The sequence below is a fragment of the Nyctibius grandis genome, chromosome 7, assembly GCF_013368605.1.
Source record: "Nyctibius grandis isolate bNycGra1 chromosome 7, bNycGra1.pri, whole genome shotgun sequence".
Lineage (NCBI taxonomy): Eukaryota > Metazoa > Chordata > Aves > Nyctibiiformes > Nyctibiidae > Nyctibius > Nyctibius grandis.
Genome location: NC_090664.1, coordinates 13629084 through 13646717, shown reverse-complemented (window position 1 = coordinate 13646717; position 17634 = coordinate 13629084). Strand labels below are relative to the sequence as shown.

Below are 17634 nucleotides of genomic sequence, written 5' to 3'. Positions count from 1 at the left end.
CCCCCACTTCCATGATCAGTTTCCCTCTGCGAGTAGAAGCACCTGAGCTGATTGCTATCTTTATGCAAGCTTTTGGTCCAGAATGGAAGTGCTGTGTAAGTAAGGTGGTAATAAGCTGCTGGTCTTGCATTGTTCTGAATAGCCTCGGCTTCATCTTTTCAGTTTAACATCTCTGAAAACTTTGAAGAAAACATATATTACTAGCTCGGGCAGGGTGTGTGGCATGGGGGATTTCCTGATCAAGAGGAGCATTATAATCGCCCTGTTCCCACAGGGCAGCGTGCAGTGCTCACAGCTTGTAGAGAGTTTTCCAGGACCTGAACAAATTACTGAGTTGTAGTGCTTTGTCATTTGAAAAAGCTTTTGTACAATAGTTTCAAAGATACAGGAAGAGTATAGTGGGTGGATTATTTGCTGTCTGGTATTCAGTCCTTCTTAGGCACCTGGTTATAGCAGTCATTTATTTAAATCAATTTACAGAAGATGGAAGATAAATGTTATACAGTTATTACCAAATTTCCAGATGTTGCTAAGCTTTGGTAGTGTGCTTTCTTGTCATGTTGTTAAAACTGATCTCCTCAAAATCATGAAATGAAAATGCAGGCTGCCTACAGTCAATGATGCACTTTCTTTTGAAAAAGTAATTATACATGTTTTACCACACTGTGGCCACCATTGCAAAGGGTCAGGTTACTCTTCAGTATACAGTTCAGAATAGACACACAGCACAACTTTTTTTTTTCCTGAAAAATTGCGTTTCTGATTCCATCATCCTTACAAACGCTGCGTAGTACCTCATTCAGCTGGAATTCTTCCCCCACCTCCACACCAGCATGCGCTGAAGGCTGTTAGTTTTTGAAAAAAGAGAGACACTAAATATGTACTGCAAACTAAGGTAAGTACATGGTAGCCTGTTTTGGAGATGTTGGAATAATAGTTGGGAAGGAATATAGGATGAATTGTGACCTCTAAGAGAAAGTCACTTCCTCTTTTAAAAGAGCATAAGTGTATCAATCTTCAATATTGTATCCTTGTTGCAGTGCCCAGAAGGCCTGAAATTTTTACCCTATTCTGTACACCCCATCCCACCGCCACCCTCCAGCTGGAACCCTGAAATCAGTTTCACTTTTGCTTAGAGGATATTTTGTTTAATTCAGAGGAGGGAGAAATAGTAATTAAAAAAAAAAAAACCTTCAGTATTGGACCTTTGCGTTAAAATAACACTTCTGGAAATACAGTAAATTGAACTGAGGGGAAAAAAATATCCCCAACACAGCATGCTATAAATCAGAGCTGGTGTTACGGTGGAGTAGTGGTGTAATTGCCTCTCAGGAGTTACGTAAATGACCTGCTCTATCTCCACCGTGTGGCAGAAGGACATTACTGCTAGTTCTACCACTCGGTGAATCTCTGTCTTTTATACATAGATTAATTTTTTTTTTAACTTTGGAGTTCAGCTAAGGAGTCAGTCACTATGGGACAGAGGGAGGAGGGTGTTGTTTCTTTTAATCATCTGTTACGCTGACTTCTCAGCTGTCCCTGAGTGGCTCAGCAGCGCCCGAAGGAGGTGGGAGGATAAGCAGCAGCAGCAGCGATGCTACTCTGCACAGCTCAAGTTGGATGCACTTGTTTCTATAGAAGCAGGCAGTGACAGACAGTAGCCATGGGGGAACTTGCATTTGTTCCAGTTCTGCCTCTTCCAGCACCTGGTATGGTAATGCTTGATGTCAGGGATACTTACTGCAGCACGGGAGGAAAATTAGATCAAGTCAGTCTTAAAAGAAGCAGTTGTTTAAAAACAGCGCAGTTTAACAAGGTGGCTGTGCTCGTTGGGTGAGCTTTACCTGGAACCTTACATAGAAGGCAGTGCTTGTACTTGACAAGAACATTCCTAAAACAAGTATCTTTAGCAGACAAATCGTGATTTACGCAAGTACACTGTTTGCTTAAAAGGATTTTTTTAATTGGTAATTTCAATGGGAAGAAGAGGTCTGCTTTTCTGGACAAATCTGCCTGAAGAGCCCAACAGATTGTCATCTTAGAGCACTTACATCTGCCTTGCCTGCCAAAGTACAGTCGCTGCAAAGCCTTATACATAATAGTTGTGCCCTTGCTATTTCTCCGCTGTCTTCTGAGCACATAACCCTCTTCTTTGAACTGCTGTGTCTTGCTTAGTCAGAGGCAGGAGGACTTGCCTCTTAGCTCTTAAAGAGCCGGGTTGCTGGAACTTCGTGAATGTGACAGTGTACTGTATTTCTATGTGTTTGGGGTAAAATACACACACATATATGTGTATGTGTGTATATATACACACGCATACAAAAAATGCAGACAAGTCTGGAAATCCAAGATGGGAGATCAGATCAGGTCAAGCTTGTGCCCACTACACTAAAGCTAAAAAGTAGATATTTCTCTGCATCATCTGTGCCAGAGCTCCATTTGCTGTTAAAGTCCAAGTCCTGTTGAAATTCTAGTGACTAAAGGCATGTTACTAATAAATTGTGTGTACCACAGCATTTTGTCAGCATTCAGCAATAGTCAGGAAGGTACTATCTGACATTTTAAGGTGTATGTTTTTTAAAAATCTTCTTTTTTGACTCTGTGATTACTTAGGAAAACATTTTCCCTAATCAAGGTTCATGCATGCATTCAGAATTCTTATCAAACTGAAAACTAACTTTAATCTTTCCACCTCTTGTGCCCCAAAAGTAATTTTGATCAGATCTCATGTGTGTAGTGCTGATACAGAAAGGCAGAATAAGAGCTGACCTGTCCTTTTCCAAGCAGCAGAACTAAGAGCGCTGAAAATACCGTGAGATTGCATGTGTATATTTTTTTCAGAACTCTGTTTTTTGACTCTAATTACTTGAATCTGACATATTTTTGTTACTTGTTTTAATTGTATATCTATTTTTTGTTAGTTGTGCTGATTGGGTTGGCTTGAATTACTGTGTTTAGCTGTGTTCCTCAGCCTTTTTCTTAAAAAAACAAAACAATTTTTCTTAAACTTGCTGCTTTTCAGTTTCATTCAGTGTCTCTCATTATGAAATTAGGAAGAAAAGGTCCAACAATCTGCTGTGGACAAGCGTGGCTTAATTGGGACAGACAGAAGTACTTCCCTGCTGTTGCTTGGGGTTTCTAGATGTACCTCTGACAAACTTCCACAATTCTCAGTCCGAATGAGAGCAAATTTTAGACCGCAGGGCATGTATAGTGAGTCCGGTGAGAGAAGTTCCCTCAGTGCAAGCCTTGGCATTGTATGGGAATGGGACTGTCTTCATTGTTCATGGCTTTCTTGGATTTATTTGTCATTCCTTGATGCTAGTTTCTTAAAATAATCTTTTTTTTTTTTCCAGAAATTCAGTCTTTAATGATTCTTGGGTTTGAAAACAACAGAAACGTCATTAATGTTTCTGTAATAAAAAGTACATCAACAGCTGAGCAATGACTTCTGTTTTGAATTAAGTGATGTTGGAGAATCCCTGCATGCCTTACATGTGTTTTCAGAATTGGTGTGCTATTGTGGTTTCTAAAAACACTCAACAAACACCACAAACGAAAAAAAAAATTTTTTTTTATAACTTTTGAAACAGTCTAAATAAGCCATTGATTTCCTTTATTCACTTGAAAAGCCCCTTCTAAGCCTTAATTTCAAAAAAGAAATGCTCTTGCCAGATGTGAGCAGTTGACCGAACCCAGAAGCTTGTAATATCTATAAATTTAAGAGATGAAAACTTTGAAGACTTGCTTCTAAGTGAAGGTAGATGGCATTTACAGAGCAAGTAACTGGATTGTTCTGAAAAGAACCCAACAAACCCAACAGAAAACAACCCCCAAACATTTCTGATCTGCGCAGAGTGCCTTTCCTCCCTACTGCTATGGCCTATTCTACATCCAGCCGAGGGATACTTTGAGACCAATTAATTTTTGGAGCAGGATTTTGTAAACTTGCTAATGACAAAGGCATCCATGGTATGACACAAATAACCACAACTGCAATAGCTGGGGCTTCAGCAGGACTTATGCAGTCTGGGGCAGATAGATGTTGAAGGAATTCAGGCTACCATATGCCTTTTTGGTATTGGGGTGGTTTTTAGCTCTTTCTTCCTCCTCTTCTCTTGGAGCCTTGTCAGTTTAGACCCACCGTGCAAGTGGTAGTAAGGGTTTTGAAAGGCATCAGAGAGAACTTTATACCTCAAGGTATAAGCCAAGCTTACAGTTGATAAAGGTTAGGAAGAAACTTCACTTGAGAAAATGTTTTTCCATAATGTAGGCTTTCTGGCACCTTTTTCTGAAGCAGCTATTACAAGCTTCTGAGGAAGATGGTATACAGGACAAACGGGCCCTTTGTCTGATTCGGTATGTTATTTTCTCATCAATAACTGTAAATGTCCCCTAAAGCAAAGTCTTCAGATTTGTTTCTAGGATATTGATAACACATATTCTTTACCCCAAGGCAATGTGTTTAGAGAAAAACTTTCTAGTTTTTCAGGCAATATTCTTCCTCTGCAGCTCACAGTTATGCTGTCTGCCTTCCTCTCAATCTCAGTGCTCACCTCTCAATCACGAGACGAGTGACTTTTCAGCATTTCATACTGGAGTGCAAGAGATGCCGTAGTCTACCGGAGGATCCTCTGTTTGCATAGTATACTTCAAGACAAAGCTGGTTTTCCATGGTGAGAGTGCCCTGGAAAAGACTGGGCAGGAGGAGAGATCTTTAACACGGTGAATATCCCTTCCCTAAAATTCTTGGATTCCTGGAATCGTCTCTCCTCCCCAGTCCTGTGTTGTGTGCCTCTATGTATCGATCATCTGCCCCAGGACACATGCCCATAGCAGTATGTTGGAGGTACAAAAGCTGAACTGGAGCAGCTTTTTGAGGGGGTGGCGATGGGCAGGAAAATGGAAAGTATATGATTATTTTTATGTTATAGCAAGTGAATATTTGTGGAGACAAAGTATTTGATCTGATAACAGAGGTTCACTTGAAAGAATCAAGGTTATTTTATGTCAATTTTCTCCTTGCCCTATATAAGATGCATTTAATTATTTCATGCTATATCACTCTATTCAAATTAATCTGTCTTATATATATTGTTGCTCAAATTAGAATAATTCTTTAATCAGCTGTGTTATGCATGCCGTAGCAGACTAGAATAGGAAAGCTACCCCTGGCATACTGACGATGCATGTATTTTATTTATTATTGTAATTTAAAAGTAAAATCAGAAATATTGATTTCTACTTGACTGGAGAGATGATTTAGTTTGAATATCAGACTGATCTTAATCAGGTGAGAATTAATTGAGTTGGAGGTATTAGATATTCAGTGATGTTAACTGAACCATGATCAATCTACAGAGAAGCTTTCTTTTGTACTGTGTTGAAAATATCAAATAGCTTGTACTCTACAGTGTAAAACAATCTTTTCATGTTCATCCTACTACTTCCTCTGGCTCATTAAGTGCACCAGGAATGTGTTCTCTGCATACTGAGTAATCTTCAAAGCAACAAGCTAATAAATCACAATTTGATACAAAATTAAAAGCATAACAACTTCGCTATCAAATGTTGCTGGTAATGTTTTGTATCATTTTGATGTTTTTGTACACATTTTACAAAGACAGATTTTAAAATCTTGTCCTTGTTTACATCTGAAAGGGAACTGTTTCCTTCTCCTTCCACCATTACCCCCCAAATCCCCATTGTTACTTGGGCATCTTTTCTCCACCCAGTGGTAGAGCTCAAGGAAGGACCCAAACGTTGGACAGAACTATTTCCTTTTTTTGTGTAAAGGAAAAAACCTACCCCAGGAATAGAACATAAGCCTGGTCTGGATCATGATACAAGCCTTTTTTTTTAGTTTAAGAGTGTGATAGCAGTATCATAAGTGTTGAGAAAATATAAATGGTGAGATAACACCTCTGTAGGACTTTCTCTTAAGTAGTAAAATTGTAAAGTCTTTAAATAAACTAGAGCCAGACCTGAGAGGATCAATTTATCTTGATAATGGGGAATATTTCATTTATTTTGTGTACAAGAACATCTGCAAAGTAGAGACACAATTATGATTGATAAAACTACAGTTCTAATATCAAATGAATTGCACAACACTTTGCAATATGGGTCAATAGGAAAGTGCCAAATATTGTTATAATCTGAATCTGCAAAAAATGAACTTTCAGAAATAGCCTTCATGCTGCGTACAGTTGACACACTGAAAATAATAATGGTGATCCCGTGGCATTGTTAGATCAACACAGTTTCCATGCAGCAGGTTGTCTGGAGATAAGTCCCAAGCACTTTTTGTTTTTCTCTTGCTTTGCACATGGAAAGACTTTCATGTTTGCAGAAGAAATAATTAAGTAGCTAATATTTTTAAATATTTAAAGTAAAAAAAAATTACTTTTAAAAATCCCCTACAAATGTAATCTTCTTGCTGGTTGTTCCTTTATTAGATCACACACAAAACCCCTTTCTGTTTATTTTTAGTGCTTGGGGCGAGGCGTTTTCATAAAGTCTTTCCTTTACATACATGTAACTGAAACTTTTGCAGTCCAGCACAGTCCAACACATTCATTTGAATGCAGCACAGCGAAGGGGGCAGCCTGCCTCTGCTTGGGGGTGGAGGGGTGCTGTAGGCTACAGAAAGAGCACTTGCATCTTAAATATGGGGCTTTGTTTTTGTTGTCCACTGTTTGTAGGTCTGCAGACGCTGAGATTAAGAATGTTAAATTTAACCTTGTCTGGTTTAATGGTGTGGAAGAAAATAATTATCTTTATGCAGCAGGGGTGTGGCTCTGTTATGCTAGATGTTGGTTTGTCCCTTTAAGTCAAAATCCTACAAGTTTTTATTTTCATCATACAGGAGCAAATATTTCTTGAACCTATGAATATGTTCTAAGATGAAAATGGGCAGTACCCTGGCTTTTTATTTCCTTTTTTTTTAATTAAGAAGTGTATGTACCAGGACATCTGTTGGTGAACACACCCCCTCTCCCCCCCAACTTTGTTGTAACTAACTTTCTGCTAATGTATCTGATCTTTTAAAATTTGAAAATCAACACTTTAATGTGTGCTGATTATTGGATATGCTTTTGACTGCTTGGATAGACAGGGAAGTCATTTGTCCAGGCCTTGTTCTGAGATAAGCGAACTGTTACCCAGTTTCACTTCAGTTTCCATCTGCTTCCCATATTATCTTGTAGTAAAATTATAAAACAGAGTTGGGGGAAAAATCTATTAAAAGTACTAAAGAAAAACATTGTTCTTAGATACTGTTTTTCAGCAAAGATTTATGTGGACTGTAATGATTTTTGTAAACAAAGTTCTTTACTGTGTCAACCTTCTAGCTAATTAACAAAGAAACCTTAATAAAAGAGTGCTCTGTCACTTAAAGCTGTTCTTAATCAACTGTCAAATATACTAACGTAGTCAGACATTCAGAAATAATTCTTGATACCTCCAACATTATTTGTATGATTCTGTATCTGAACAGAATTATACAAAGACTCGGAGTAGAATTTTTACAAAAAATAAAAACGTGCATGACCAGACAGCTTTAGAAATGATTTTAGAAGGCTTTTAGACGCTCTTTCTTCCCTGGATGGGCACATCACTGACCTCAGCCACAAAGCCCTCATTTCCATCCCTGAAAATCATAGGAGCTAGGTGGTGTTCCCATCACAGGCAGATCACTTCTGTATGCGAGCATGCTGTAGCAGGTACGCTAGCAGGGGGGAACTGGCAAAACTGAATTGCTCTGTATTCAGATATGGTGGTTCCGCTGTTGTTCGGTTGAAAGCAGACCTTTGTCTTGGCAAAGGTACTGTTTGGCCTTACTTACTTGGTTGGTTTAGAGAAAGTACTAAATGGCAAGCTTGCTTCAGAAGCTAAGATCTCTCTACGTGGCTGTAATGGCCAAAATGTAATGAGACTTAAAATTCTCAGAACTGTGCCCAAAACTCATTTTGGATTTGCCTTACAACAGAAGTGCAAAGCTTTCTTTGTGAGAGAGAGGGAAGAAGGTGAAATCTGGCCTCGAATCAGTGACGAACTCTTCAGTGAACTATTTCTGAGCTGTATCCTCAAGAAGAGTTCTTTGCTCAGTGTGCGTCCCCTTAGACACAGCCTATGGCATGGAGAGGAGCCTGTGGGGCTAACCTATGTCAGATATGACTTCATGAACTATAACTGCTGCGGGTGACAGAGGGGTCCATAGCCAGTTTCCGTGGTAACTGGGAGGCACCTGCGGCTCTCTGACGCAGTGCTGGATCTGTCCCTCTCTGTGCACAGAGCATTCAGTGATGGACATATGTAGCTGTCCTGGCAAAGCCTCTTCAGGGTTCATTTTGTGGAGGGCAAGCTTTTTTCCCCTTTCTGACAAGGCATTTTCACTCGTGTTGAACTCTGTCCCTCATTTTATTTAGCTTCTATTTGTAAATGTTGAGGATAACTTTTATTGTTTGTTTGAAATGCTTCTTTCTGTTCTGTTACAATCTGCACTGAATTTGCCGACTCACACAAATTTGCACCTAGGTTCGCTGCTGCCTGAGGTTCTGTTTTGGTAGCTTTCTGCTTGCAAGGAGAAAGAAAACGTTGTATCAGCACAGGAGCTTGTAAAGTCATAGAAAGCCATTTGTTAAAGGCATAAAGATTGGATGATGTGCAAGATTTCTAAACGATCAATTCTGCTCTGAAAGAGCAATTGTTCTTTGTACCACACGCAATATCAGGAAGCAGGTTGGTTTGGGTGCGAGCCCGGGTTCCTTAGCGTTCTGATTAGCCCTCGTAGCTGTTCAAGTGTTGAACTACTATGGGTTTGTAATCAGATCCTGTGTGTCACCTTCTTCTGTGGTATCTTGCTGTGTACCCTGAAGCTTTGGTCTCCAGTGCAGATATTGCTCGAGTGAGGAATGAGTAGTGATTGTCGAGATTACGGAGATGGAGATTCATTCTTGGTTTGAGATTATATCTGGAGCTATTGTGCACTGTTTGTGAGATTATTCTCCAAACCAGTAGTTCTAACACTCTTTGTGCTGCTCAACACTGAGATGTTTTGTTTCATGAAAGAGTTGTGAGCAAGACAGAGCATAATTAAAATTAAAACAATATTCTCCAGATTCCTGTAAGGTTTCTGGTAAATGTATATAATTAAACCTGTCTTGTACCACAGTCCTTATGTGACTGCCAAAGGGATTTTACACTGCTGGAAGTAAGAGGAAAGAGGGATAATCAAGTTTTGTGGCTCATATGAGGATGCCCGATATGCTTTAACCTGCTTCTTTCCCCCCCTCTCTGTTGTTAAGTATCAGCAACATTAAAGCTCGATAGCTGGAAGCAGTTTTATCACTTTGCAGGAATGCCTGGCCACATACCGCAAGTGGGACCTTCTGAAGCCAGGGAATGCTTGCAATTGCAGTGCAGGTTTTGTTCACTGGGACATCACGCCTTGAACCAATCAAGAGTGGTGAGCTAACAAGTGAGAGGGACCTCCTGTTGTCTTCAGTGTTTTTTTTTACTTCACAGCTTCCAGAAGGAATGATTACTACAAAAAAAACAGCACAGCACTCCAGAAAGTGCCTGTAGAGAGCAGAAATTAAACTGGTCACTAGACAAACCATAAGCATTCACAGGCTTCTGATGTTTTTCCCAGAAAAGCAAAGGACATTTTTAGAAATGTGACAATAGGTGTTATTTTTCTGAGATGTTGATGTAGGGGACATTCAATGTAAACAGTCCAGGAAAGAAGAGAAGAAACGTCAGATTCACCTTTAAAAGCCAAAGAAACATTTGGATAATCTAACAGCACGCTTCTCGTATTGTTCTGAGCTTACACTGCTTTGTAAACTTCAGCTCCTCAGAAGCATCCTCAAAGTTGTGCATGTGTATTTGGATGATTTTAGGTCTAAACTAAAACACATACCAAACAATCTTAGAAATTGAGTATGGTTGTTAACAGATACCTTTGAGCACAGGATATAGTGTCTTCCCAACTAGTAATTAACTGGGTAATTTAAACCCATTTTTTGCATATTTTCATCTGGTACATTTTCAAGTGGCGTATGGCGATGTGACCAGTGTGTAACATGAGGTCTTGTGTTGAAGTACGTTTTAGCGTTCATCAGTAATGTGTTCAAAGTAGGTAAGACGTCAATTCTTTGCAAAGTTTTGTAAAGATAATGTAAGTTTGGCAGTGTAAAGACACTTAAGACTGTCATCAACACTTTCAGCAAACAATTTTTCTGTATAAGTTATTTTATCAAAAGCCTAATTAGTATAACCATGGGCAAGCAGATTAGCCTTGCCTAGTGGTTGCTTGCAGCTGTTGGATCACTTTCTTCTTTAAGTCTTGTTGGTAGTGTCCAGGATACTAGAAGGTGGATTTTGTTCCAGTGAGGTCTGCGATTGCTTAATGCCCATTTCAGTGGCCATCTGCTATGAGCAAAGGACAGGATTGCTGCTTTTATAGACACAAATCTCTGTTTTCTTGTTGATTTAAGTTTTGCTGTAATGGAAGTTACATCACCGTACAGCATCAACAGTTACTTAGTAGGCAAATCTGGAACTTCAGCTAAATGTCTTGAAAATATACGAGGACAGGTACAGGACTACACTACAGTTGATATGTTTAACAGTTGTGCTCGTATTTTCACATGGTCGATAACTTGCAGGTGTTTGAGGTGCCTTTTTGATGCCCAGCATGACTTCGGAATGTATATCTATACAGTAAGCTTAAAGAATGGAAGTGATACAAAAATTGCTCTTTCTGTAAATATTACATATCTGATGGCTGTGTACAAAAAGTGGAAGATTCTAGTGTGAGTACATGAAATATGAGGTTTTGGACAAAAGAGAGTAAGAGCAATGTGTTGAGCATATATATATATATATATGATAGTGTGCATATACTGAACAAATGTAAACATACTCAATGGGCATACACATTGAGTACAGATAATGTGATTTACCCTTTGTATGATGTAGCGTCATTAAGTTTTGATGTTACTAGATTAGCTGTTTTGCTAAAGGTGTTCAAGAATATAACAATTTCAGTTGGATATTAAATCACTTCCAGGAAAAGGAGAAATGGATGGAACTCTGGAAGGGGACACAGTAGGTCTGACTTTGTTCTTGACCTGGTTACTGGTTGATCTTGGACAACTGGCTTTCTCTCTCTCTCTCTTTCCACCTGTTAAACACAGATGATTACTAACTCAGACCCCTTATAACAAAACAGTTTGAAATCTCCTGATAGGAATACGAGCTAATCCTTATCTAGTTTTATTATTTAGTGAAACATCTGTACAGGGTGCTGGTAACAATGAGACATAATTTTAGTTACTCACAGATAAAAAATGCACCCTTAACCATGCCTTTGCTTCCCCAAAGCTATTTCTGTCTCAGTATGTCACTGACTTGTGTTTTAAGTCTCGAGACTCTTAAGGCTGACCAGATACTCTCACTTCATTGAACAAAGGGATGCAAGATCGTTTCTCTTGCGAGGAGACAGATCATTGTCTCTCCTCACATTTATATTCCCTTGTTCTTAAATACCAGAGATCATGATCCCAGAAGTGTAGATGAGCATCAGTATTTTTGTGGGCAATGCTCTTTACTCGCCATTTGGACTTTGAACAAACTCCATACTGAAGAACAGCTACAGGCCACTACACAACGCCGACAAGATACAGAGAAGATGATAGCAGTCCTTCTTGGAGCACTGTAGTGCCATGGAGCACAGCCTGGCACTCCCAGCTGATAAGCTGCTAGCTTTCTCCTTGCACTCCTGGGAGGAGAGATTTTTTGGAAACTCCAGGAAAGAACTATGACCTCACAGTTTCTTATCTCCTGTCCCAAGGGTACCTTCACAGGAGGTGATTACTAGTGGCATTTCTTTGAGACAGTAGTTGCTGTCACCATTAATGCCCTCTTAATTTGTAGGTACAAACATGCTTCAGTAATTTCAAAAGCTTTCATTGTAGAGGAGACACTGGCTTACCTAATTTTTCGTGCTTCCTTTTGTTTTGCTGTGATAGCCCTGAGTAGTCAGTATGAAAAGCAGGCACAAGAATCTTGGATTTGCTGCAAGAATAACTTCAGAAATGTGTTGGTATTGGCAACAGCGGTACGTGTGTGAATGCATTATAAGATATGAGAGAGGAATCCCAATTAAAATCTCATTGTTAAACAAGTGACAAAGACCTTACAAACAGTATGAGACTCCAGGCCAACTGTGGTTATATCAATAATAATAATAAATCATATTGGTCTGTGAGGGTTTTTTTAATATGGAATAGTATACACATAGGACGATTTTTTTTTTTACCAGTTGTAATTTTTCTAACTTTAATTTAGTTTGTGGGGTTTTTTTTCTTTTTTTCCCCAGCATTTACTAAATGCTGTCAAGAAACTGGTCTTCTTATGGTGGTGAAGTGTCGGCAAGAGAACACAGCACTGAAAGATTGTCTGGTTGGCTAGTAAGTCCCTCAAGAGTTTTTGTTGTTTTTATTGTTACATGGCCTATACTAATCTAGAAATGAGTAGAAATCTTAAATCTTCTCAAAAGGGTTTTGCAAGGTCAGTGACTTTGACATATTTTCTGAAAACTGTATCTTCACTTTAGAAAAAAACATGCTGGTCAGGGCCCTACCAGACAAGACTTTATTTCTCTAATAAAGCTGTCCTACGATTTAAATAGTGACAGATCTAGCGTTTCAGCCCAGATGACATGTGGCCCTGTATTCACTATGCTGAATTACATATGGGGGGAGCAGCAGAAGCACCTTCATACCATGTTAGTGTGACAGCATAAGTTTGTTTTGGTTTTGCTTCTTGAACTATTTTTTAAGATTTAGTCTTTGTCCTGGAAGTGTCCTCCTGTTGTGAACCGCAGCAGCAATGGGAAATTGTTAGAGAGGTCAACTTGATACCATGGTGGATCAAAATGTCTCTTTTCAAAGCCCTAATTTATCCCCAGTGCCATCAGGCTGAAGTGTTTGTTAGATTCTTGAATTTCCCAGGATGAGGGTTGGGGATTTTTTGAGTTTGACTGGAGGGAAAAAGCAGGGGGGTAAGTTTGTTTTTTGATGGAATGTGTATCCTGCTCTGTTAAACCAGAGATTAAGATTAAATACTTTTAAACTAGTGACAGTTATTCTCAGGTATTTGGGAATTGATGAAAAAAACACGTGCACCCAGGCAAGAGTTCAGACCTACCTGCAGTGAGAACTTGCTGGAGTTACTCAGTTTCATTTGTCTGTACCTCCGTGCATTAAATTTTGCCTTGTTTAAAAACAACACAAGAACACCCAAACCAAATGCACAGTACTGAAAAAAATGTTTAGTGCTTGAATAATTATACTTAATATCAAAATTATGAGAAAAATTAATTGAATTTTACAATTGAGGACCTACATGTTTACTGTTCAAGACATACACTTGAACCTGTTCCCAGTAGTTGCTTAGGTACATACATATAAGTATACTCCAGCAGCTTCCCACGCCGAGAAAGCAAACTACACATAACAACAAATTATTTAGCTGAAATACTAAATGTCTCTCCCTTTTTTTACCTTTCCTCTTTTGCCTTCACTGTAGAGGTCTGAAAAGGATTATTCCTCAGGAGAGAGCAATATCATGAGACAATGCAGACCAACTCAGTGTTTAGAGTGTACGAAGATAACTTTAACCACTTAGGTACTTTAAAAAAAAAGGTATTTTATTATTGAAGGCAGGCAAATTTTCTTTGGGTATGAAAGGAGGATCAGTTATGAGTGTTATTCACTCAATATCTTTTCCATATTCCAAGATGAAAACCAGTATTATGTATTTGTCTTGTAGCTATTCTGATCCATTATTCCATGAAGAATGCAAAACAGAATATTTGAAGCAAAGAGAAGAATACAGAGCAACTGGAATTAAGAAAAAAAGAAAGAAGATTTCTTCAAATGTGTAGTTAAAACTTAAAATGAACTTCTCAAATTTTATATCCAACTTTGATTTGATTTAAACAGACTTAAATCATCTGTACCCCTCTGTGTGGAATTTAACTGAAATACACAAAATGAGATGAATGGAGAATAAAATAGTCTCTGAACTTAAAATTCATTTTTTTTTAATTTTCTGTTATTAAAGATATAAAGCATGCTGTCACAGTTTGCAAGAGAAGTTGGAAAGATCTCTTTCTCTGTCTGGACTTGAGATTTTGTTACCAATTTACAAATGGCCTTTTGGAATTTAAAGCTTGTGTCTAGTTATGCGTGGCAGGCTACATAAAAACTTCAGGGTGAATAATTTAAGTTGTATTAACCAATCACAAATTGGGTAAACATTAAAATTGGTCTGTTTGTCATCTGAAGCTGAGCGTGTATGAAGATGCTCTTGATGCTCTTACTAGAAGAGACGGGTGGCAAATGCAAAAGAGAAGAGCTTCTTGGACCAATTTGACTTATCTTTTTCATGAAAATGTTGAGTCATTTTAGAGCCTGATAGTACTTTTTGCCTACACTGTGGCTCATTTTTAAGTCTCCATTGTCAGAAAAGACGGAAGCCCCGTGCCCATGGGTGGCCCAGACTGACCGTTTCGACTCTAGAGGAAAAAGTCATCTGATCGAGACCTTCCCTGAGCATGGGAGAAGGCACGCTGAAGGCAAAATCATTGAGAGCGGTATCCTCCCCAGCCTTCCTCTCTCAGAATGAAGAGGATTGTATAAGCTTCCACACTTCAGGAGTGAGCGGTGACCACACTTGCAAAATTATTACAGGTAGAGGTGAGTAAACCACTAAACTAGGTATGCAAGATGCAGGTCACTTCTTGCAGAAACTAAGTGTAAAAAGGGGTATACAAAGGATCTTTTGTGTACTGATACTTTGTAGTACGGGGAAAACCGGGGGAGGCGCGCTCGCGGGTGCTGGGGAACGGTCTGGAGTAAACTTCACGATCTCAATGTGAGTATGGAAGCTTCTCGTTTATTAACAAAGAAAGCAGTAGTTATATAGACTATGCATATGTTAATCGCGCGCCCCGATCGCACTTGTGATTGGTCCATAGGTTTACATATTCAGAGCCGTGACCGCCCCCTCCCCTCCCGGATGTAGTTTTGCTTCCCGCAAAGCAGGCACCATGAGGTTCTTTGTTCTGCTCCGTGCAAGGGGAGTGCAAGGTTGCTAGCTCTGGGCTTAACCCTTGCTCAAAGCCTGGGTTGCTCAGACTGCTCAGTGACTGACACAGGATCGTGCCCGTTCTCACTCAACCAAACCTCTACAATTCCCCCTTCTTGTTTGTGAGCAAGCCAGGCCTGATTCACAAGTTTCATTAACGCTTTCTGCAAACAAGAAAATAAACATGGTAACATTAACAATATAACTGCAATCACAAGAACTCCTGTAAGAACCATTTTTACCAGTTCCATCACCCATCCGATCTCTCGGGGAGGTGTGGTTTTACTGATCGGCTCGGCACCCAAAGTGGTCCCTGGTCAGTGGCCACGCACATATATCCCCGGCCACTAAGGATCACTGGCACCGGTCCTTTCCACTCCCCTGTAGCAGGTTCCCGATAAATCACCTGTAACTGAGGTATAATGGTGTTGTTATTAAATTTCAACTGCTGGTGATGTACAACAACCGGTGGTTCTTCTCGGTCCCCTGTTAAACACAGAAAATTCAAAGTAAACAACACTTTATGCAACCGCGATGTTGGATCAGTATCTACCTCCTTCTGTCTCCTTAAATATTCCTTTATGGTTCTATGGGTGCGTTCGATGATCCCTTGACCTGTCGGGGAGTGTGGTATACCAGTAACATGTTTCACTCCCCAGCGTGTTAAAAATACACGAAACTTTTGGCTGGTGTATGCTGGCCCATTATCTGTTTTGATCTGTTCTGGCACCCCCATAATGGCAAAACACGCCAACAAATGTTTACAAACCTGTTGCGCCTTTTCTCCGGACATTGCAGATGCCCAGATTAACCTCGAGAAGGTATCTACTGTGACATGTACATATTTTTGTCTCCCAAACTCTGGAATATGTGTTACATCCATCTGCCATAGCTCAAGTGCTGCCAAGCCCTTCGGGTTTACACCAATACCAATGCCTGGTCCCTGAGCCCCACACCTCGGACATGCTTGAACAATAGATTTTGCTTCATTTTCTGTTATTCCAAATTGTCTCTGTATTCCTTTTGCATTTTGATGGAAATGCTCATGACTTTGTCTAGCTTGTTGAAATTTGTCTAAAGGAGGAATATGGCAAGCAGGGCTAACTAGAGAGTCTGCCACCTGATTGCCCTTCCCCAGACCAAGATCCCATTGATGACTCCGCACATGTATTATGCAACAAGGCGCACTGCGTTGTCGCATAATAGACCGTAATTGCAAGAATAACTGCCCAAGGCGGGGATTTTGTGTGTTTCGGAGCAATGCCTCCTCCAATCGTGGGATGACACCTGCTACGTACATAGAATCTGTGACTATATTTATAGCCCCATCCAGCCAATTTGTCAAGGCCCAGCCTACGGCAGATAGTTCCAGAGTCTGTAAGGTATCATTGGTCTGACCATACAGCATGTGGTGTACCCAATTCCCTTTTTCCTGCCACACACACACCGCTTTGCGCTGTTTCTTTCCCGCATCTGTATAGACCGTTAACCCTTCCACTACTGGTGTTTTCTGTACTTTAGATTTTTCTATCCATTGATTTTTCTGTAATATCTGCCATAATTTACCTTTCGGTTGCTGTGAATGGACTCTTCCTTCGTACCCCAAAAACGCCTCCTGAATGGGTCGAGAATTGCGGAACCACCATTCTAGGTCTACAGCATTAACAGGAATACTAATGTCCGCTGGATCCAGTCCTGTTAATTATACAATCCTAGATCTACCCTTTCTCACTAGTTCCCCTATGGCTTCTGGTCTAGTCTGTATGCTTGTCTTTGGTTGTACACTAAGAAATACCCATTCCAACACCCAAAAAGCTGCATCTTTATCGTGGCATTTGTAGTGGCATTGGTTGTAACCCTGGGGGAGTTCCCCCTTTTTGTTTTGCCACTGACAAATGACACCACAAACCATATTTTCACTGTTAATTACAAGCAGAGACACAGGTAGTTCACGAATGCGTCGTGATGACCATGCAGTTTGTAATTTGGCGATGATTGACCGCAACGCGCTTTGTTGAGTCTCAGACAGCTGTATGGTGTCAGCAGGGTGTGATCGTCGCAGCAGTTCGGTGAGGGGGGCAATCTCGGTTTTCGAGATACCGACACAGTTACGGACCCACTGAATATCTCCGGGAAGTGTTTGTACATCCTTCAGGTTCTTCAAATCTGTATGTAGCTCCACCTTTTGAGGCCAGATTTGAGCATCCGAAATTGTCCATCCTAAGTATTTCCAGGGATCAGTTCGTTGAATCTTTTCTGGTGCAATCACGAGACCTTTCTCCGCCAACGTTGTTGTTAGTTTGTGGAGACTTTCTTCTGAAAAAGGATCGGCCTGACATAACAAAATATCATCCATATAATGATAGATGATAGTCTGTGGCCATAGCTGGCGCAATGGTTTCAGTGCCCATGCCACATAAAGCTGACATAACGTAGGTGAATTTTTCATGCCCTGCGGTAGAACTACCCATT

At 40.0% G+C, this 17634-nt stretch overlaps 1 protein-coding gene across 1 annotated transcript in view; it reads left to right on the top strand.

The window, feature by feature from the left end:
- CMC1 (C-X9-C motif containing 1) overlaps positions 1 to 14105 on the top strand; it is a 45776-nt gene extending 31671 nt beyond the window's left edge. Inside the window, exons 3-4 of the mRNA XM_068405102.1 lie at positions 12389 to 12479; positions 13843 to 14105. Coding sequence (XP_068261203.1) covers positions 12389 to 12479; positions 13843 to 13957 — 206 coding nt within the window. The 3' untranslated portion in view covers positions 13958 to 14105. The remainder of the gene's footprint in view (positions 1 to 12388; positions 12480 to 13842) is intronic.
- The last annotated feature ends 3529 nt before the right edge of the window (positions 14106 to 17634 follow it).